Below are 23128 nucleotides of genomic sequence, written 5' to 3'. Positions count from 1 at the left end.
GGAGGCGGCAATTGTCCCGGAGGTCGAATAATCTGCGGTGGTCTAGAGATCTGTGGCTGCATCATATTAGGAGCAGGTCCACCAATTCCACGAACAGGACCAGATAATCCCGGCTGAGCTTGAACCAATGGACCAGTCGGTACTCCACGTCCAGCAGCGCGGCCGATTCCGGGACCAGCAACGGCGGTTACAGATCCTGATTTAGCGCGAGACTCTTCCGGCGGCGGTGGACCTTCGACAGTCATCGAAATCACTTCTTCGCCTCTAAGAAGAACCAAACCAAGAGTACGACGCTCTTCTCTTTCTTCGTTCGTCTTCTTGCCACCTTTCGCCGGAGGAAGTTTCCGAAACTCTTCGCAGTCTCCTAGAACCAGATTCATATGGCGATCGAACGCCATGAATTTTCCGATTAGCTGCCTTCCATCTTGTATCGTTACTCTCATCCTAAAGTTTATGAACTGGAGCATCTTAGAGCTCTTCGACATCGACATTGTCGTCGTGGACTTGAAAACGGCGGAGAATTCCAAAAACAGAGTTAGGATTTGGGAATTGAGAAAGCGAAATTTCTAGGGTTTACACAAGCAAAGAGTACGAGAGAGATAATTATATATTCAGGCTTTGTTTCACTTTTGGGCCTACTCAGAATGGATTAGGCCCTAAATAGGGGAATAGCTGAGATTTCCGGCGATCGTTTGAACTGAAGCGGCGACAGAAAAATCATTTATTACTCACTGTTTCTTTTATATACTAATTTTAAAAAAAATTTGTATAAAGTATAATATTTAAAATGTATAATGTTTCCAATTAACTTTATATATTTTTTCACAAAATTTAGATAATGTGTATGCATGTATAATATCTAAAACTTATTATATACATGTTTAATTATTTAACATAATTTGTATAATATTTTAAATTGTAAAATGTTTCCAATTAACTTCATAGATTGTGTCTTGTCTAGGATTTATGTTTGATTCTAACAATTTCTGATTTTTGTTTGATTTTCTCTTCCTATCCTTCACTCCAAAGACAACCATGGTGCGCGAGCTGTACGAGAAAGTAAAAAGCCTAAGTAATGATTTGAAAATTTTGGTTCAGATGACTACTTCTGCATTTTACACAGTAGAGAGATTGGTATCGAGTCACTTGAAGATACATTTACAAAAATTCGTATTTAGTTCTCTGAAGTACTCACTAAACTTGCAGATTCTCATCCGAACGCAGAGCCGGACCTAAGCATATAAAAATAAAACATTTTAACAAATATATATGTAAAATCTACTAAGTAATTTTATATAAAAAACATAAAAATAGTTTTTTTTTTCTTTGCTAACACATAAAAATAGTATTTTTCAAAACATTTATATTGTTTTTACCTTTTTAAAAAAAGTATCACATTGCTATGTTTTAAAAAAGGAAAAAGGTTTTTGTTAACAGATTATTTTTTACTCTATAGTTTTAATATTATGAAATTATAATGATATTTTTTCTTAAATCGTATGGGACCAGATTTCATTGGTCTGGCTCTAGAGCTTTGTGACAGATTTTCATATCTCTAACTCTCATGATACCAGTGGAAAAGTTACGGGCCTTTTGGTTCGCTCGTGGTAAGCCAACTTCAACAGAACCATGTTGAATATCAAAGAAGCCAGTAAATTAGACCTTGGCTAAGGAATCAGAATTGCTTACTATTTAACTCCGCGATAGTTCATCTCTAAATTTTAAATTCTTGAGTCTAGGTGCATCAATCAAAACTCCCGAGTTTAATATATCAAACCTAGGAAACTCATAATAATACTTACCAAAATCAAAGACTACACTGAGACTGGTTAGTGTCTTAGAAACCACTCGTAAAACCTTGACATTATCATCTACCTTTCTTACAATGCTAAAATCTTCAACAACAGGGCAAGATGAGATAAGCGACTCTATACAAGTCTCATTGGCATAAACATTTTTCTCTAAACGCATTGTCTTGAGACAAGGAAGTGAAACAGATTCAAAACTAGCCAACGATACCCCATGGAGTCTTAAGTAAAGAAGCTTTGAGTTCTGGCTAATATAGATGCTTAATGGCTTCACTTCCAAACACTCACGCTTCACAAGAAGACACTCAAGAGTCAAGATCAAGATGCCTAAGTTTATCAGTAGCAACAAAATCAATCCAACGCGTGACACAAGACTTGTTGTCATTCTCATCATTCTTTTGAATACTTAGCTTAACCTTGTGCAAACATGAATTCTCTACCTTAGCGAAAGCTACAAATTTTTGCATAAAACACACAAAGGCATTGCTACTTTGGAACTCATTAGATTTCAAATCCAACATAGGAATCAAAAGCCAGACACTTTTCCACCTATTAGACAAAAAACTAGTGCTAACAGCTTCTTGGAAGATACAAGAGTATCTGAGATATCAAAGCGTCGGGTAATTTGCTTATCAAATTATCCTCTCTCGCGTTTGAGAAACCTACTCGTCGTTTCACGGGTTCCTCCATCAAATCCGCTCGCGAAAATCGAACCTAGCTTATCAAAGAAGCTTGCTTTAGGGGCACTACACTGAAAATGTGACGGCCAGGGAGTGTATTTAGGTTATCTTTCTCCTCAAGCTTCACGATTCTTACTTATCAGTAGTCTTAATTTTTCTAATAGACACCCAATAACTTTTCTAATGTCTGGAAGTTTGAAAACGCTGCGTTTAATCGTTTATTCATTTCCCTCTATACTGTTAAGAGTATATATTATGTATTGTAATCCCTCAAAACATTATGCCAATCAAGAAGAATAAATTTAAAACAAGAAAAGCTTTTTTCTCTTCTGTTTTTAATAAGAAGCATATCCATGAGGATGAATCTTTTGCCACCTCCAAGCAACTTGAAGACTATCTTGAAGATTAGTGAACCGAGCTGTCCAGTTCAGATCTTTCAAAATCTTTGTCGGATCACTATAAACTTCTGCGTAATCTCCCGGTCGTCGAGGCAAGAAATCTACTTTGATCTCGACTCCTGTCGCTTTCTTGCACGCCTCGACGAATTCTTTAACCGATCGTCCTGTTTAACCAAACCACAAAACGGTTATTCTAAAATATTGTACACTGAAATCAAATTATGGTACTTTTAGATGAATGGTTATCAAGAAAAAGTAAAATAGAGTTCTTGTGTAGTTAAGACCTTTTCCGGTTCCAACATTGTAGATACCAACTTTTCGAGGCTGAGCTTTCTCGAGAGCCTTCACGTGAGCATCCACGAGGTCAGTCACATCTATATAGTCTCTAATGCAAGTACCGTCTGATGTTTTGTAATCTGTTCCTTTCACCTATCACCAAACCAATCATATTGTATAAACGATATTGCAATATATGATTATAGTAGATTTCTTATAACAAAGAAAGTAATGTTTTTGTACTTGAAGTCCGGGAATGAAACCGCGAGCTGCGTCAAAACAAGCACCGGAAATCCGTCCTTGCTCGCGAAGCTCGGGTCTTGGAGCTTCTCCTAATCTACCTCCTGGATCTGAACCAATCACATTGAAGTATCTGGCAAAGTTCATAAGATTCATTAACATCTGCATTACTGTTTCATTGATCATACATAGCTAGAGTAATAAAAGAGTACTTAATGAACCTAACCTTAAGATCATAACCGCCATGTCAGAGTTCTTAGAGAAATCCAAAATCATATCCTCTGCCATCTTTTTAGCTTTCCCGTATGGATTAATTGGGACCTATGTACACAATATTTTTACATTAGAAGAAAAGTACTGAAAAATAGTTTTACTATCGACTGATCATCTAGTGTGAAATTAAAGTTACTTACTTGTGGAGTATCTTCAGTAATTGGCATTTTATCAGGCTCGCCATATGTAGCACAAGTGCTAGAATAAATTAATGTTTTCACTTTATGTCTAGCCATAGCTTCAAGAACTCCTAATGTGTTTGATGTAATGTTATGGTAGTATCTACAGCGAATAAACATAACAAACAATGAGACCGGAAAAATAATTCTTGCAGTGATGTTTAGAACTATATAGAATGAATTAGAACTGAACTGTACTTTAGAGGATAAAGAGTGCTTTCTCCAACATAAGCTACCGCAGCAAAATGCATCACAGCGTCAAAAGCGTTCTCCGAGAAGATTTTCTCAACCTGAAAATTGTATGGTTAAAAATGTAAACACAAAAAATTTATGCTTTAAAGCTTAGCAAACATCAAAAGGTTATAAAGGGGTACCGCTGCGGGATCTCCTAAGTCAGCATAAATGAACTGAAGTCTTCCGGTTTGCGGGAATAATCTCTGTAAAGTCTTAACAGCCCCGAGATTCCCACGCGAAAGATTGTCCTGTGAGAGTATCAGAAGTTTATTGATGTATATATCAAAAATTTCATCAGATAGTTATTGAAAAGTTTGAAAGTAATCTAAATTACCACAATGGTAACGCGGTATGAATCTCTAAGCAGCCTTAAAGCGGCATGTGATCCGATATAACCAGCACCACCAGTGACTAACACATGAGTTACTCCTTCCTCTCTTTGAGAAAACTGAACGCAAACACAACAAAACCACATAGAAAACATTAATTATAGGAGTGTAAAAAAGCCTTTTTAAGGTGTTTTTTTTTGTTGAGTATGAGACGATGGTGGTACCACCCTTGGGGATGTGAAACTTGAGGCTTGACTGATCACAATAATGGCTAATATTATTAGTGAAGCTATCAACAGAAGCTTTCCAGTGAGATTGTTCTTTGTTTTAGGTTCTAAGCAATCCATTTCTACAAAACTCAAAACAATTCTCAGACCGATTATGATATGATAAACAGATATTGTTACGAGTAAAGAGTAATAATCTCTCTACCTCCAACAGACAAAGGTCTTGAGTTTCTTCGTTGAGTTCTTACTCCAGAAGAATTTAGCATTGAAAAACTTCTACAAATTGCTCTGTTTTAGACTTGAGACCAAAGCAACATATAGAGTCCCACAAAAATCAGTATCTAGCAACAATGAAGTTCATGTTGCTGGAGATTGCTGCAAAACAAAGGAAGAGTTTACAAAAAAAAAAAAAAGATATATACAACAGACATACACAGGTCAAAGTTACTAAATTCTGCATACATTTATTTATATGCATGAAAAAAAAAAGAGATTATAAAATATGTTGCAAGTGGGACATAAAGAACAAAAACAAAAGTTGAAATTTGTGATAACATTTCTGTAAGAAAATTGAAAATATATAGAGTTATTTTTACATTCATCTGATAAAATTATTCATCTGTTATGTTACAATAAATAAAATGTTTAAAAACAAAATACTTTTAGTCAAAAAAAGTTTTTTTTAGTCAAAAAAAGGTTGCACAGGGAAAAGAACAGAACAGAGTAGAACAAAAAAGTAGGAGACAGAGTCTTGAAAATGTAAGAATAGTCATCAAAATTGAATAAAACTCCGATCAATTTCCGATATAAAATTGTGATCCGACTCTGATTCAATTGAATAAAACTAGGAAAAAAAATCAAAAAATGGTTTATAATCATTAAAAATAAACAATTAAGAAGATTTGTAATGATGATGATTGATGAATATGATGAACCTGATCAGATGATAAACATCTAAATTATGCCCACAAACAATAAAAAGAGAGATTTGTGCACCTGAGAATTGTGAGAATGACGAGAGAAACCGAGGAAGGCGATAAAAATATGGTTTTGGAGTATGAAACGGGCGAGTGTGTGAGAGAAACTCGTGAAGAGCAAAAACGTAATAGAGACGAGAGGAAGTCTGAGAAAGAGAAGAAACGTGAAATGCAAAAATGAGAGCACGACTATGACCTCGTCGCGCACTCTCTTTCTCTGTTCTACGTTTTTTTTTTTTTAATAATATATATCTACTATTATATGGTGTAGAATATATTATTTTAAGATCATGTAAATAATTTTTTAGTGTTTATCTATTTAGAAAGAAAAAATGTAATAGCTATCTCTTTTTATACTGCTGTGATTGTTTATTTCGTTTATTTCCTTATATATGCATTTTTTTTGAAGAAACTTCATACTTGAATTTGTAAAAAAAAAAATTGTTGACTTGAAAGTTTAAAGTGGACATTATTAGGATTTAATTTCATAAAGTACTCTGCATATAAGTTTATAATAAGTAATTAATAAAAAGGTAGGAAACACAAAAGAAATCAAATCTTATGTTTTGCAAATATAATAGTGATTGTTTTGCAGTAAACATATCTCATGCATATAATGTCAAGCAAAAAAAAGCATCTTAGATTTTTTTTACAAAAAAAAAAATTTCTTTGTAGACTTAATAATTTTGGAAAAAGGAAATAGTTTGACAAAAAACAGTATATGATATAATAAACAGAATGTACTATTTTTAACATAGGTAAAAAAGAAAAACATTTTTCTCACAAAAAAAACATAGAGGAAAAAATCTAAAATACGATTTGATTAGATATCCCGAATGTACGAATATATTTTCCTTTCTGAAAAATAGTTGTTTTTTTTTTTTTTTTTTTNTTCTTCTAATTAATATCTCAAAATAAAATAGATAATTTAAACTTTTTTCGTTGGCCACCTAGCCTAATTTTAAAAGGCTGATGAATTAGATTAGAGTTTAGAATAGTGAATGTGGAGTGGCTAACGACCCTTTAGTTTAATCAAAGTCAAACAAGAGTTATAGTACAAATTATTGATGATTGATGGAAGTAAAATAGGTGCCGGCTGCTTAGTTGTAGCGACTGCCCAACTATCTAACGTGTTTGGCCATCGTGGTCAAATCAAATGATTTCATCCTACATATGGCACTTTTTGTCAACTACATTATGCAATTATTCTATCATTTTTAATATATATACATGCGACTGACTACTAAGTTGGAGTTTAGTCATATGTAAACGTTGGTTCTTTGCAGTGTTATGGAGTTCGGTCATATGTAAACGTTTATTTTCTGCAGTGAACACTCGAGTTTGATTAGTGTTCTTCTGCAATTACCCGCAAATGTTCTGTTTATGGGCGGGTGCGGTTATTAATGTTTTCAATTAATTAAATTAAAGAAATTATTTTATACTATTTTGCATCATTCGAAGTTTATTGAATTTCAAAACCTTCACTCTGCAAGGTGTTTGCCGGTAACTCAAAAAAAGAAAGAACATAAAACAGAACAATTAACTAAGGAAATATCTATATATACATTTTTTGAGACAATTATGAAATAAATCTTGAAGTTTAATACTATTTACAGGGAATGCCACTGATACTAAATATTTAATTAATTTTTTTTTTTTAATAAAACTAATTGTTATACATAGTAATTGTTAGAGAAGCATAAGCCATAAATTTCGGTTTAATTATTATAAATAAATTCGAAATATATTTATAGAAACTAATTAGTTCTACCGAAATTATTAAATAAAATAAAAATACTTGTTTTATATTTTAACACCATTTCAAAAAAATGATTATTTCTATGTTAAACTTAATAAAAATTGTTTACAAAAAAAAACTTAATAAAAATTAAAATATAATGAATCTTTAGACTTATAAATATTAAAAATCTCATAAAACAGAGTTTATTTCAAAACGGATTATAGCAACATTAGCATAAATTTTAAATATTATTAATCAAATGCTAGAATATGGGTTAAATTTTAATTAATGTATAAATATAAGGGATAAAGATTTAAAATATGCAAAACATTAGTCATATACTTATATATATATATAGTTAATCTACTAATCAAATTATATTTGTCTTTTCTAAAATAAAATATAGATCCGGGATGTACCGCGGGGTAAAATCTAGTTATATTATCAAGCTCTAATCATTCTTTAACTATAGTTTCTCAATAGATATAATTATTTGTGTTTCACTATAAAATTTATTTGTTTGATTTTTGAATGATTATTTGGTAATTGTTTATGATTTTTAAATTATTAATCATGTTCATATTTTTTTATACTTTTCATTAATATAGTTTTTGGTATATTTATATATTTTTGTAATTATATATTACATTTTTTAAGAATTTTTGATTAATAGTTGTTGTACCCACTCATAAATCTTCCGTAATTTGTTAAACGAACTCATGTGTATTAATGATTTCTCTAGTTAATATATATTTTATTGAGAAAAAAACAAAACAAAACAATTGATGTTAAGAAAAAAGAACTAAACACACTTGTTAAATTCACATAAAATATAAGGGATAAATTATGAAAAGTATATATTTCTTTAAGAAATAATAGTATTTATTTCTTAAAGAAATAATAATATAAACTAAATCTAAACCTAAATCCTAAATTCTAACTCATAAATCTTTAATTCTTAAAACCTAATATTTGAATAAAACGAGATATATCCTAATATTTAAAAGATTGTGGCATCTTTCAATTTAGATTTTGAAAGACAATTAATAGGACTTTTGGTTGAAAATAAAATTTTAGATCCAAGAGTTTTGACTTTTGAGGCTAAATGGTATTACGTACGTTACGTACATGTACATGGTGCTTACAGAACAACAAATTCTATACAAAATGCAAAAACAATACAAAATTTCTAGTAAACACAAAAGACTAAACTTATAAAGATTTAAACAAGGTAAGACGTTTTTCCGACGAAAGCTAGAATGAAACTTCCGATCATAGACGGGCTTACTTTTTTTAGAGGATTAAACCTAGCTTGGTGGTACCAAGTTTTCAGTCATGTTCGAAGTCCAAACTTACATGTCAGTGAGAGCAAGCCCAACCCAAACTTTTCCAACCCCCTAGCGCACAAAAACTATTGAAAAACAAGAAGTTATTGAGCGGGATAAGTCATGACGCCTTATTCGGTGGGTCAAGAGTCAAGACACACTAATACAATTAAGTTGTATCAAATCAGATTATTGTGTTGTACTAAGTTGTATAAAACAATGTCTATGCAAAGAAACTCAAATTAATTTGGCTATAAACCTCGATTTTAACCTCTTTCCCATATCCCATAGCTTTTTTGACTATCATCATTCTAATCGAATTGTGCGGATGATTATACGTGTGCATCAAGGGCAACAAATTAAACACAACGCTAATAAAATAGTGTTATAGATTTTTTTTTTCTTTTCGAGTGATCACAGTTCTTTGAAATTTAATGGACTTTCTAAATAGATGTTTATTCCGAGTACATTGTTGTAGAATGCAATCCTGAATCCAGCCATTTTTTTTTTCTATATACTTGAATTCAAGAGATGTATGAACATGGCGCAGAGATTAAGAAGGACATACAACTTTTAATGGATCAAGAATGAGACACCAAGTTTTTAGAGCAAAAAACGAATCAACAGTTTTTAAATTAGATTCATATACATTGTCAATGTATTTATAAAGTATTAAAGTTCAAAAGAATATAGTAATGTCTACGTAAATTTATATGAAATCGAAGTATTTTGAAAATGTAAAACTTTTATAAAACTTCATTGTCCTCCGGTGGAAGGAAAAAGAAAAAAAAAAAAGATATTATAATCACTAAAAGTATTTTATAGATAGTTTAACATGTGGCCTAACTTGGAATAGTCACCTAACTTAGTTATTATGAATAACCTACAAATATTGCATCCTGACCATCTACTTTAAAATTTTAGAATAATAATATTGCATCCTGACCATCCTGACCAAATATGAATAACCTACAAATTTTAGAATAATAAATCCGAGCTAAAATTTTGCATGCTGACCATCTACTTTAAAATTAATATGAATAACCTACAAATATTAACCAATATAAAATAAAAAAAAGTTCCAATCAGACCAAACTCCAGAACGTCTAATGTTCATGACTTAACGTAACTAAACATTGCACAAGATCTATTTAAAATTGTTTTGCATTCAAGAACAACTTTTGCATTCAAGAACAACAATTGTTTTCCATACAAGAACAACTTTAAAGAGAGATTCATACGAAACCTTCTTTTTTTTTTATCCTAAAGGTTCAAGAAGAAGGAACAAGAGCGACTTGCATCATGTTCTTGAATTCGAAAAAGTCAACACGACCATCATGATTGATATCAACAGAGACAATCATCTTCTCCACTTGTTCAATCTCTCCAGCTTCAGGTAGTCCAAGCTTCTTCAAAACCTTTTGTAATTCGAAGGCGGAGATAAAACCATCTCCATCTTCATCAAACACATTGAAAGCTTCTTCAAGATCTGACTCCGGAGACCCGTCGCAGCAGCTTCCTTCTCCTCCAAAGAAAGATTCGTCTAGGGTTTTGTGGAGTGCCGCAAAGTCGTCGAACCGGAGTCCGGTTTTGTCCGGTTTGATGTATGAATCAATGGTAGTTTTCAGATCGGAGAAGTCAGCGTCGAGGCCGAGTCTCGAGAGGGCTTGACTCAGTTCTTCGACGGTTATGAATCCGTCTTTGTTTTTGTCGAATAGGTCGAAGACTCGGTGGAGACGGAGAGCGTTTAGACTAGGACTTCGTAGTCTGAAAGAAGAAGACTGTCTTGAGAGTGTCTTCTTCTTCTCGTTAATGATCTGCTCCATTGTTGTTTGTTGTTACTCTACTTCTTCTTTGTTCTTGGTGGCTCTGTTAATATAACAGGAGACTTGAGAATCACGAGGCGGAGACTAATCACTCTGTTATTGTATAATAGAAGATTTGGAATCACGAGGCGTAGACTTACTATATGAATAAAACAGTAGACAGTAGTTATGTAATTAAAGACTTGGAAACATGCATGAGGCGCGACTAGTTAATAATAATATATAATAAATTTTCATACAACACATCAAAAACTGATTTCCTTCCGGGATTCGACAAATTCACCGAGACTTCTCAAACAATAATAATACCCTACTATTAACTAAATTCTCTTAGCGGGTTATTGGTTTTACGAAGTTAATGGATTTGAAAATCATTGATTTTAGAATACTTACAAAAATTATGTGTTATTGGTTCAATGATTTATAAATACTTGTTAAAATTTCATGTTATTTGTTCAATAATTTGGGTTTGGATTTCAAAATCCAAATTATGTTTTAAATAGATTTGATTATTTGAAAGTGAAAAATAGGAAGATTCAAATTCAAATTCAAAAACGTATTATTTCAAAATCTATATGTTTTAATTTTCATAATGAATCAAAATTTTAAAATTCTAGATGGATTTACAAATCAATAAACCAATAACAACCCCTTAGTTTTGTTTCTCTCTCAAATATTATATATCTATACTATTATTTGGAAAGCCACTTTATAAAACATGGCATTGTCTTTACATATTCACTAGATAATAACCCGCGCTGGTAGCACGGGGAATTTTTTTTATTTTGTTATTTGTTAATATTATGTTTATGCTGTATCATTCATTTACATGTTATATAATATAATACTATATGGTGAATTTTGATTCATATTAAACTACTAATAGGTAGGCCTAGAAACTACTACCGATCGTTTTTCGGTTTGTATCCGTCCCGAAAAAAGGTTTCCGCAGCTTTAGGATCGAGTGAAGGGTATAATAATTATATTATCCATGAATAATGATCGAATATTGGATATTAATTTAATTTTTGAGCGTCTCGTTACCCGTCTCATTACCCGTTTTATTATCTGACTCATAAATACACGTTAATATTTTGTAGAATAATGTTACCAGCGTGAGAAAATATTTATGTAAATTTGGATTTGTTTGTTACAAAATAATAGTAGAAAATTTATTAATTCTATACATTTTATAAAATCATATATTTAATTTACTTAAGGTCATACTCTGATTTCGACCCGTAGTTGGTACTACTATTTTGGTTTAGTGCAATATCAAATTCGTTAATTATACATTCGGGAAAGCCAAAAAAATCCAACAAAACATGTATTGACCCGTGATTTGGTATTACAAATTGATGTGATCGTGTTTAGAGATCTTAATATACCAAATTTACAAATTGAAGTTATTGGTATAACATGTTGTATATTAATTTTATAGGTGAAAATTACAATTAGGTTATGTATATTATCAATATTATACACTTAGTATTGTTTATATAGTGAATATTGTGTATAAACATTTAAGTTTTAGCCAATTATATAGTTTGTTATTATTTCCTAAGATTTATGAAACAATTAATAGAGTTTTATTATTTTGTAAACAAATCTAAACTTTTCTTTTGTTAGTTATTAGAATAATTAAAATATAATAGCATTTTCGTAATATGTCACATCAGAACTGGTTAAATTTTTAACAACATAGCTTAAATAAGTATATAGATATATTTTAAAAATATAAACAATGTTGTATCCTAATTTTAATATATATTTGTTATTATTAAATGATTTAGATATGTAAATATTTAATCTTAGTTTTATAAATAAATTTAAGTTTTATAATTTTCTAAATAGTTTGTTATTGTTTCCAAAGATTTCTGACACAATAAATAAAATCTGTTTAATTATTTTATTACATAATTTCGAAATAATTTTCTTATTATTTTATTAAATAATTTTTAAATTATTTTATTAATGATTTCTTGTAATCTAATAAATTAATAATTAATATTTTTTTGATAATTATTTTCAGGTTAAAACAAATTAATATTAAGATTTTGTTATTATATTTTGTATTAAAATACAGTGGCATTTTGTGTAATATTTTACATGGAGTAGGGTTATTTGTTTAAAGGGTTGTTTAAATAAGTATATAGACTAGCTAATGATCCGCGCTGTTAGCGCGGGGAAATTTTTTTTTATTTTGTTTTGTGTTAATATGTTTATGTTGTATCATTCATTTACATATTATATAATATAGTACTAAATGGTGAGTTTTGTTTCATAGTAAACTACTAATAGGTAGGCCTGGAAACTACTACCGATACCCATATTCGACCCGTTTTTTGGTTTGTATCCGCTCCAAGAAAAGGTACCCACAGCTTTAGGATCGAGTGAAAGATATAATAATTATATTATCCGTGAATAATGATCGAGTATCGGATATTAATTTAGTTTTTGAGCGTCTTACCCGTCTCATTACCCGTTTTATTACCCGACTCATAAATACACGTTAATATTTTGTAGAATAATGTTACCAGTGCAGGAAATATTTATGTAAATTTAGATTTGTTTGTTACAAAATAATAGTAGAAAAATTATTAATTCTATACATTTTATAAAATCATAGTATATTTTATTTTGCTTAAGGTCATACTCTGATTTCGACCCGTAGTTGGTACTACTATTTTGGTTTGGTGCAATATCAAATTCGTTAATTATACATTTGGTAAAGCTAAAAAAACCCAACAAAACATGTATTGACCCGTGATTTGGTATTACAAATTAATATGATCGTGTTTAGAGATCTTAATATGCCAAATTTACAAATTGAAGTTATTGCCTTATTGGTATAACATGTTATATATTAATTTTATAGGTGAAAAATACAATTAGGTTATGTATATTATCAACATTATACACTTAGTATTGTTTATATAGTGAATATTATGTATAAACAATTAATTTTTTGACAATTAAATTGTTTGTTATTATTTCCTAAGATTTATGAAACAATAAATAAAGTTTTAATATTTTGTAAACAAATCTAAACTTTTTTTTGTTTATTAGAATAATTAAAATATAATAGCATTTTCGTAATATGTCACATCGGAACTGGTTAAATTTTTAACAACATAGCTTAAATAAGTATATATATATATTTTAAAAATAGAAACAATGTTGTATCTTAATTTTAATATATATTTGTTATTATTAAATGATTTAGATATGTAAGTATTTAATCTTAGTTTTATAAATAAATTTAAGTTTTATATTTTTCTAAATAGTTTGTTATTGTTTCCTAAAATTTCTGAAACAATAAATAGAATCTGTTTAATTATTTTATTACATAATTTCGAAATTATTTTATTATTATTTTTATTAAATAATTCCGAAATTATTTTATTAATAATTTCTTGTAAACTAATAAATTAATAATTGCTATTTTTTAGGTAATCATTTTCTGGTTACAACAAATTAATATTAAGATTCTGTTATTATATTTTGTATTAAAAATACAATGGCATTTTATGTAATATCTTACCTAAAGTAAGGTTATTTGTTTATAGGGTTGCTTAAATAATATAATAGAGATGCAATTGGTTTTAAGACCATTTTAAAATTTTCATTAAGGGTAAAAATATAAATTAAGTATTAGAGTACCAATATTTTAAATAATTATTAATTTCAAAAAAAAATTTACTTTTTCTAATTAATTGTGGACGAAAATTAGTAAAATACTAATTGAGTTTTTAAAAATTGTTAACTAATTTTTTTTAACGCTTACTCATTAGAAACCACGAAGATTGAAACAAAGAGTATCGTACAACAAACCAAACTTAAAAACCTGCATATAGATCAAGATCCCAGAACAAAGCGATATGACCCAAAAACCATACATCCTAGGCTAGGATTCCTAGCCTTGTCTATCCTGCTCAATCCTATCCTGCAACCAAGAAAGACCACCAAGTGCAAGGTAAAGAAGTAAGTTGTCCTCCTGTGAGACACTAGAAGCGATAGCCCTGGCCAACACATTAGCTTTCGGTGAAGAGAGTATGAAAGTAACCTCCCCCATCACCAGTATTGGTTTAGTGATTCTGTCCACCTCATAACGGTATTTTAGCCACTTTAAAGGCGACTCCAAATCTGCTAGAGCAGCATGACAATCCAACCAAACTTCACATGATACTACTTGAAGATCTTTAAGACTTTGTAAACACCACAAAACACAACTTAACTCTGCTGAAATTCAGTTATGGTGAGGGAGGAAAACATCTCTTGCGTGATACAAAACATCCCGTACGTTGTGGTTCCTTAAAATCCAAGCACCTCCACAGAATCATGAGTCGTGAAACATATATTTTTGTGGTATGAAGATGAAAGTGATGATGAATGATCAGGTGGAATGCAAGAGGTTTCAATTACTCTTATGTTGTTGTAATATAAGAGATGTCAATCCATAATGAGTGTGATGCAAGCAATCAAGATGTGAACACTAATTTAAGTCAAGCCAGATATGATTATGGTTTTGTTCTAACAACCTAATGACAATAATGAAATGCAGAATGTAAAACTACTAAGATAAGAGACAAAATGCAAGTGAACAGTAAAAACAAAGCAAAAATTATACAAAACATAAACAAGAACTAACAAATGCTTATGAAATGAATGCAGCAGGATTAAACAGGAGTGAATGCAATGAAATAGAAATGAAACAGGAAAGATGCCGAACAGACAAGAACTCTGGAAGGAGCTCGAGTAAGCACTTGATCATATGCTCGAGCAAGCACTCGATCATATGCTCGAGCAAGTACTAGGTCGAGTGAATTGGTATGAAGAACAGAAACAGATTCAACAATCAAAACAGAACGAAATGCAATGAATCAAACAGGAAGCAGATAACAGTAATCAAATAGAGAAATCAATAAACAAAGTAGGTCCTAGAGATGGATTCATGGGCTGGAATCAAGCTATGACTACCTAAACTGATCAACAAACCTCAATCAACAATGAGCTATCTCTAGACAATGATCTTCTAATACTTGCTAATCCATTTTCATGATAATAACAATCAAGCTTAAACACTCCTAGACCTAGTTCTCACTAGCTAAGACATGTATAAACAGACATTAAATTCCAGATCATCATATGTCAAAAATCACCTTAAACATCCAATCTCTCAGGTTAAGCATGATAATCTCTAGCATTAGCTTTATCTAACAACCTAAACATTGGTATGATGCAAGGAAGCTTAAGATCTATTCTTACCCTCTCAGATATAAGAACAGCATAGAGCACATATAATCTAGAGGAGATATTTAAACAATCAAGCTTGATCAATTTAAGCAACCATAACTCTTATCCAGCCTTATCCATCCCTAAGATCCTAACACACTACTCATATGAACAAAATATGATGAACAAAATCATAAAACCATAAATTAATGAAACTTGCATGATTAGAAAGATAAGACAAATATCTACAATATTGAACAAAGAAGCAAACTCAGATTCTTAATATTCAGAAAGTTATAGAACCAACAAGTATCAAAAATCTATAGAAAAAGTGATAAAAGTGGCTGATGATGTAAACAAAAAGCAAATATTTCCAAAAGGGTAAAAACTAGGTTACAGATAATATTTTTCTCTAAATAGACTTGTGGGCGGCCATAGGGCACACTAGGTATATATAGGAAGGAAGGGAAGCCCTAATTCAGCTTGCAGACAAAATAGAGAGGCGGCTCGGTCAACTCGACCATGTGCTCGGTCGAGTGGCATGGTCGAGTGGCTTCTTCTTCTGTTTCTTCCACTGGTCGAGTCCCTCTCCGCACATGGTCGAGTGTAGTGGTCGAGTGGACTTCCGGACATTGGTTCTCTTCTGCTCCAGCCTTTGTCTGCTTCACTTGTTGAACTCTACTCCTCTTGTGCACTTTTCCATGCTCCTTGGGGTCCAAATCACCTGATTATGCAAGAAACAATGAAAATGCAATGCAAATCCTATCTAATGCACAAACAGACCTTTAACTACTCAATAATGACAAGACTAGCTAGTAAATCATGCAAAAAGGTAAATAAACTAAAGTAAAACAAGGTGAAATATATGTACATCAAGTCGTTCACCCAAGAAGTATAAATGTTACATTTGAGCCTACCAGGGAGCGGGTTTTCCCATCTCTGCAACCTTTGAGCCTACCAGGAAGCTCAACAGGCTCTAATAAGTAACTCTTATCCATCTCCACAATTGAACTTGAAAAACCTTGAGTTGGAATAGGCAAAGCAGTAGCACTCCATACCCAAGAAGCAAAGGAGCAGCCAAATAACACATGAGCTATTGTTATGTTCTCACTTTTACAAACCTCACAAATGGGACTAACTTGGATACCATGGCTATGCAGACAGTCTGCAACAAATAATGCTCCAGATAATGCCCTCCATTGAAACATACGTATTTTAGGTTATGTACACACCTCATAGATCTTCTCCTTGATCTTGTTTACACCCTCCATAGTCACTACAATCAGATTTAAACTGTCCAACTCCTTAGTGAGTAACCAATTCCCACTTTTCACTGAATACATACCATCCTTTGTGAATGCCCAAATGTACTGATCAGGTAGAGTCTGTACCGAAGGATAGGACCTAATTAAAGTCACATCACAAGGAGGAAACAATTCATTAAACAGTTGCAAGTTCCAAACCCCATCCTCTGTTATTACCAAAGACACTTTCAAATTGAGATCAATATTGAGTTCTCTGTTGAAAGGACGTCGTGGGAAATCATCAAAAACCCACTTATCAAGCCAGACATTAGTATCCCAGCCATCACCTATAGACTTCATAACTCACCACTCTAATAATTCACGACCATACATGATATTGCGCCACACATAAGAAGGTCTATATCCAAGTTTTGCTTCCAGAAAAAGCTTGTCATGAAAATACCTTGCTTTATATACTCTAACCAGTAATGAGTTTGGCTCATCCAACAACCACCATGCTTGTTCGCTAGGAGCGACTAATTAAAACGACCAGTGTCTCTGAAACCAAGCCCATCCCGCTTCTTTGATTGACAAACCTTCTCCCAAGAAACCCAATGCATCTTGTGCTTATCTTCACTTGCATTCCACCAAAACTGACACATTGCACTTGTGAATTGTCTGCACTGGTGTTTAATCAACCTGAAATATGACTTGGTGTACACAGGAAGAGCTAGGTCTGCCGATTTCAACAATACTTCTTTGCCACCCAAGGATAACGTTTTCTCATACCAACCACCTAACCGCGACTTGAATCTATCATTAATAAACTGCAATAGGTCCTTCTTAGAACCACTAAAACACTCTAGAAGACCTAGATACTTCCCATTTCCACCTTCTAATTCTATACCAGTATATAATCCAAGCAGATGACGCATGTACGGATCCAATTTCTTACAAAAAGTGATTTTTGATTTTGGACAATTAATTTCTTAACCAGAAGCTTCTCCATATAGTTTAAGACACTTCAGAAACTCAGAACTTTCCTGAATATACGTCTGACACAAAAATAGAGTATCATCGGTAACCATGAGATGTTGGATTGATGGGCAGGAAGGGGTAAGTTTCATTCCTATAATCCGTCCCTCTAACTCTGTTTTATTCATTATATGTAACAAAGCTTCAACACATAGAATAAATAGAAAGGGTGATAGAGGATCACCCTGTCGGATTCCTCTCTCAAGCTTAATTTATCAATAAGAGGAAATGAGCTCACGCAGCTCATAATCCATTGAACCCACTTGATGTGAAACACCAGTCTTATGAGCAATTCTTCTAAAATTTTTCATTCCAAATGGTCATATGCCTTTGACATATCTGCTTTGATGGCAATGAAATCCTCATCACATTTTGGATTTGTACGAAGAGCATGGATCATCTCATGCGCCAATAAGATGTTATCAGAGATCAAACGCCCAGAGACAAAGGCACCTTGTGTGTCTGAAATGATAGTAGGTAAGAACCATTTCAACCTATTGCATAAAACCTTTGACACAATCTTGTAAATAACCGAGCATAACTTAATTGCGCGAAGATCAGTCATTGTTGATGGATTTGACTTTTTTGGAAGCAGACAAATCTGTCTGAAGTTCCATTCAGAAGGTAAGGAACCAGATCATAAAACTGTCTTGCACCTCTTGGTGACCAACAATGTCCCAATAAGCCTGATAAAAATGCCCTGACATCCCATCTGCACCCCGGGTGCTCTCCCTTTTAATTCTAAAAGTCGCATGTTTGATTTCCTCTGCTGTCACATGACGAGTTAACTCATCATTCATCTGATCAGTGACTTGAGGAGCCATTCCTTCAAAAGCTTCAGAAATTATTTCTAGATGAGAAGGAGAGAACATGTTGCTGAAGTACGTAACTGCCACCTCTTCTTTAGACCCCTCTGCAAACTGTTCAACACCATTGTGATCTAGGAGAGAGAAAAAACAATTCTGGATGCGTTTCCTTTGTACACTATCATAGAAACCTAGTATTACGGTCACCTCCTCTTACCCACTTGTCTCGACTCTGTTCTTTCCATAAAAGTTCTTCTTGTCTATACGCTTCTGTCAAATCCCACCGTAGGGTCTTCATAAGTTGAAGATCCGGTTGTATCTTAGCTCCCTCCTCATCTAAGTTAAAACTTAGTTGTGTAATACGTTCCTTGGAATTGCAATTGGTAGACCGTTTCCAATGTGACATCGACCGCCTACAATCTGCAATCCTATTCAGTACAGACAACTGCCCTCCAGCTTCTCCTTCTGACCAATCTTTCTTAATAATATCTTCAAACTCCGGTTTAAAAATCTATCGTTTCTAAAACATAAACCTTCCCTTGCGGGAGATGTTTTGACTGACAAATCTTGTAAAAAGTGGCATGTGATCAGATCCAATACGCTCCAAATACTCAGCTTACACCTGTGGAAACAACTGAAACCAAGCAGCATTACCTAAAGCTTTATCCAACCGACACTGTACCCATATCTCGTTTCGTTCTCCTTCCCAAGAGAATTTAAATTGTTAACTAATCAAAATTAAAAAAACTAAGATTTAATACAATAACATATTATTTATTTTTAATTATTGCATTTAGAACATTTTTGTTACTATTATACCATAAACTATTTTTCGGCGAGTAGAGTTCTAGTTAGAAAATTAGAGTTCATTCCATCTTCATACGATTTCTTTCGATTTAATCGATTTAACCAAACATATAAAAACTCAAAATTTTTAGTTTTCTAAATTTAAGATATGCTAATATAGGCTAGATTTACAAGATTTAGGTGTAAAAAGCATTAAAAAGTAAAGAAAAAACAATGCTTATGAGAAACTGTGAACAATGGCTGCAATATTAGAGTTGCAGAGGATACTCATGTTGAAGATGACTTGAAAAATATAATAATACCCTCCATCAAAAACAAAATTATTGACGTAGACACTAGATAAAAGAAACATGTTTATAGTTAATAGATACCAACAAAAGCATTTTCAAGTTAGTTAAGCTTAGAAACGTATTGACGGCCATTTAATAATAATACTTGGTAAGATCCTGGATCTATCATAAGTCACATGAATGTCTTTGGTTTATTTTGTATTGTGTGAAAAATTCACAGGTTGTGAAACTAAAAATCCATATAATTATTGGTTAGGATTGTGAACTGTAGACAAGCGATCTCTCCGTGGCGTAAAACGCAAGTACCATTCGGTAGGGATACAAGTACCATGCGACTTCTCCGATTGTAGTCTCAAGGGTAAATGCCCGCATGCGAGAGATATATCGAGATGAAGATATTTATTGGTATAAGAAAAGTCGAAATAGATGGATGAGGGTGGGGGATAAAATTTTTAAATTTTATCATGCTCAAACAAAGCAGCGACGGGGCCATAATAGGATTATTGGTCTTTATAACAAAAATGATGTTTGGTCTACGGAGGAGGTTGACATATGTAATACAACGGTGTCGAACTTCAAAAATTTGTTTACTTCAATTAATCCAGCGAATTTTAAGGATGCCCTACAAGAGGCCAAAAAGGTAATTACAAGAGGCTGAGGTTAAGACAGATTTTTTTATGATGCATCTAGATAAGGCTCCTGGCCCGGATGTTAATGACTACGTTTTTTTTCCAGAAGGTGTGGAGGGTAGTTAAAGCGGACCTTGTGTCTTTGGTTAATCGTTTCTTTGAGGATGGTGTTTTTGACAAAAGTTTAAATAGAACACACATCTGTCTTATTCCTAAGGTGGCTATGCTAACCCGAATGGCGGAGTTGCGTCCTATTAGCTTTTGTAACGTGGGATATAAGGTTATTTTGAAAACTTTGTGCAAATGGCTAAAAACGGTTTTACCAGGTCTTATTTCGGAGACACGGCCTTTGTCCCAGGCCGTTAGATCTCGGATAATATCCTGATTGCCCATGAGATGTTTTACGGCTTGCAGACTAATGTGTCTTGCGAAGGAAAGTTTATGTCGATTAAAACAGATGTGAGCAAGGCGTATGATAGGGTGGAGTGGGGACATGGATTTCTTGGATTATGTTTTGTGTCACTTCGGTTGGGTATAAAATTCTTCTTAATGGTCAGCAAAATAATTTGATTGTCCCGGCGAGGGGATACGGCAGCGAGATCCGCTATCTCTTTATTTGTTTAATTTATGTACGGAAGTTTTAATTGCAAATCTTGGGAAAGCAGAGGCGGATAAGCTGATTACTGTGATCCAAGTGGCAAACAAATGTCCACCATTTATGCATTTTTTGTTTGCGGATGATAGTCATTTTTTGTAAGGTGGACAAGGAACAATGTGGGGTTATTGTGGATATTTTGAAGAAATATGAGGCAGTCTCGGGAAGGCAGATTAAATTTACGAAATCCTCAATACAGTTTGGCCACAAGGTTGATGAGGCCTCAAAGGCGGAGATGCAGGAGGTTTTGGGAATCACCATTTTGGGTGGCATGGGATCTTATCTTGATTTACCTGAGAGTTTAGGTAGCTCTAAAATGAAGGTTTTCTCTTTTGTTAGGGATAGTTTGCAGGATCGGACAAATGGATGGACAGCAAAATTGCTTTCCAAAGGAAGAAAAGAGGTGATGATTAAGTCAGTCGCAGCTGCTGTCGCGACATTTTTGACGTCATGTTTTCGGTTTTTCGGTTACCGAAAACAATCACATCCAAGCATACGGGGGCAATGGCTAATTTTTGGTGGAGTACAAATGCCCATTCCGTGGGAAAACCATAACTCTTATCCACCCATGAGCTTCCTTTTGTGATTCGTTACTTATTAGAGCCTGTTGGTTAATCCATTCCTCCGAAGTCTCTAAAGCTGCAGCGATGAAAATATGATGATCATGATCCTGATTTTCAAAAACAAAAGTTTCCTTGCTTTCCATATCTCCTAGAGGAGCAAAGGAATGACATTTCTCCATTTCCTTTAAGATGGTAACTCTTTCCATTAACGGGAACATATAATCTACATTCTCCACAATTGAACTTGAAAAACCTTGAGTTGGAATAGGCAAAGCAGTAGCACTCCATACCCAAGAAGCAAAGGAGCAGCCAAATAACACATGAGCTATTGTTATGTTCTCACTTTTACAAACCTCACAAATGGGACTAACTTGGATACCATGGCTATGCTGACTGTCCGCAACAAATAATGCTCCAGATAATGCCCTCCATTGAAACATACATATTTTAGGTTATGTACACACCTCATAGATCTTCTCCTTGATCTTGTTTACACCCTCCATAGTCACTACAATCAGATTTAAACTGTCCAACTCCTTAGTGAGTAACCAATTCCCACTTTTCACTGAATACATACCATCCTTTGTGAATGCCCAAATGTACTGATCAGGTAGAGTCTGTACCGAAGGATAGGACCTAATTAAAGTCACATCACAAGGAGGAAACAATTCATTAAACAGTTGCAAGTTCCAAACCCCATCCTCTGTTATTACCAAAGACACGTTCAAATTGAGATCAATATTGAGTTCTCTGTTGAAAGGACGTCGTGGGAAATCATCAAAAACCCACTTATCAAGCCAGACATTAGTATCCCAGCCATCACCTATAGACTTCATAACTCACCACTCTAATAATTCACGACCATACATGATATTGCGCCACACATAAGAAGGTCTATATCCAAGTTTTGCTTCCAGAAAAAGCTTGTCATGAAAATACCTTGCTTTATATACTCTAACCAGTAATGAGTTTGGCTCATCCAACAACCACCATGCTTGTTCGCTAGGAGCGACTGATTAAAACGACCAGTGTCTCTGAAACCAAGCCCATCCCGCTTCTTTGATTGACAAACCTTCTCCCAAGAAACCCAATGCATCTTGTGCTTATCTTCACTTGCATTCCACCAAAACTGACACATTGCACTTGTGAATTGTCTGCACTGGTGTTTAATCAACCTGAAATATGACTTGGTGTACACAGGAAGAGCTAGGTCTGCCGATTTCAACAATACTTCTTTGCCACCCAGGGATAACGTTTTCTCATACCAACCACCTAGCCGCGACTTGAATCTATCATTAATAACTTGCAATAGGTCCTTCTTAGAACCACTAAAACACTCTAGAAGACCTAG

At 33.1% G+C, this 23128-nt stretch overlaps 3 protein-coding genes and 1 pseudogene across 7 annotated transcripts in view; all 4 read right to left on the bottom strand.

Moving 5' to 3' along the window:
* LOC109124781 (small nuclear ribonucleoprotein-associated proteins B and B'-like) overlaps nucleotides 1-610 on the bottom strand; it is a 5251-nt gene extending 4641 nt beyond the window's left edge. Inside the window, exon 1 of the mRNA XM_010496174.2 lies at nucleotides 134-610. Within this exon, the coding sequence (XP_010494476.1) occupies nucleotides 134-491 (358 nt within the window). The 5' untranslated portion in view covers nucleotides 492-610. The remainder of the gene's footprint in view (nucleotides 1-133) is intronic.
* Nucleotides 1657-2498, bottom strand: LOC109131360 (annotated as a pseudogene).
* LOC104771616 (putative UDP-arabinose 4-epimerase 4) lies at nucleotides 2692-5823 on the bottom strand. Of its 5 annotated transcripts, none has more exons than XM_010496170.2 (11): nucleotides 5580-5823; nucleotides 4850-5019; nucleotides 4642-4766; nucleotides 4423-4536; nucleotides 4229-4336; nucleotides 4053-4144; nucleotides 3816-3957; nucleotides 3629-3723; nucleotides 3406-3535; nucleotides 3171-3315; nucleotides 2692-3050 (listed from the first exon to the last, which is right to left on the bottom strand). In XM_010496170.2, the coding sequence occupies exons 2-11, from the start codon at nucleotides 4908-4910 to the stop codon at nucleotides 2824-2826; spliced, it is 1239 nt and encodes a 412-aa protein (XP_010494472.1). In that variant the 5' UTR covers nucleotides 4911-5019; nucleotides 5580-5823; the 3' UTR covers nucleotides 2692-2823. The 5 variants fall into 5 exon arrangements, with proteins under 5 accessions (XP_010494472.1, XP_010494474.1, XP_010494471.1 ...); XM_010496172.2 differs by having other exon boundaries at nucleotides 4645-4766; XM_010496169.2 differs by having other exon boundaries at nucleotides 5641-5823.
* LOC104771615 (probable calcium-binding protein CML43) lies at nucleotides 9855-10632 on the bottom strand. The gene has a single exon (XM_010496168.2). The coding sequence runs from the start codon at nucleotides 10511-10513 to the stop codon at nucleotides 9959-9961; it is 555 nt and encodes a 184-aa protein (XP_010494470.1). The 5' UTR covers nucleotides 10514-10632; the 3' UTR covers nucleotides 9855-9958.

Source organism: Camelina sativa, chromosome 20 (assembly GCF_000633955.1).
Source record: "Camelina sativa cultivar DH55 chromosome 20, Cs, whole genome shotgun sequence".
In the NCBI taxonomy this organism is placed as follows: Eukaryota; Viridiplantae; Streptophyta; class Magnoliopsida; order Brassicales; family Brassicaceae; genus Camelina; species Camelina sativa.
This window is presented reverse-complemented; position numbering and strand designations above follow the sequence as displayed.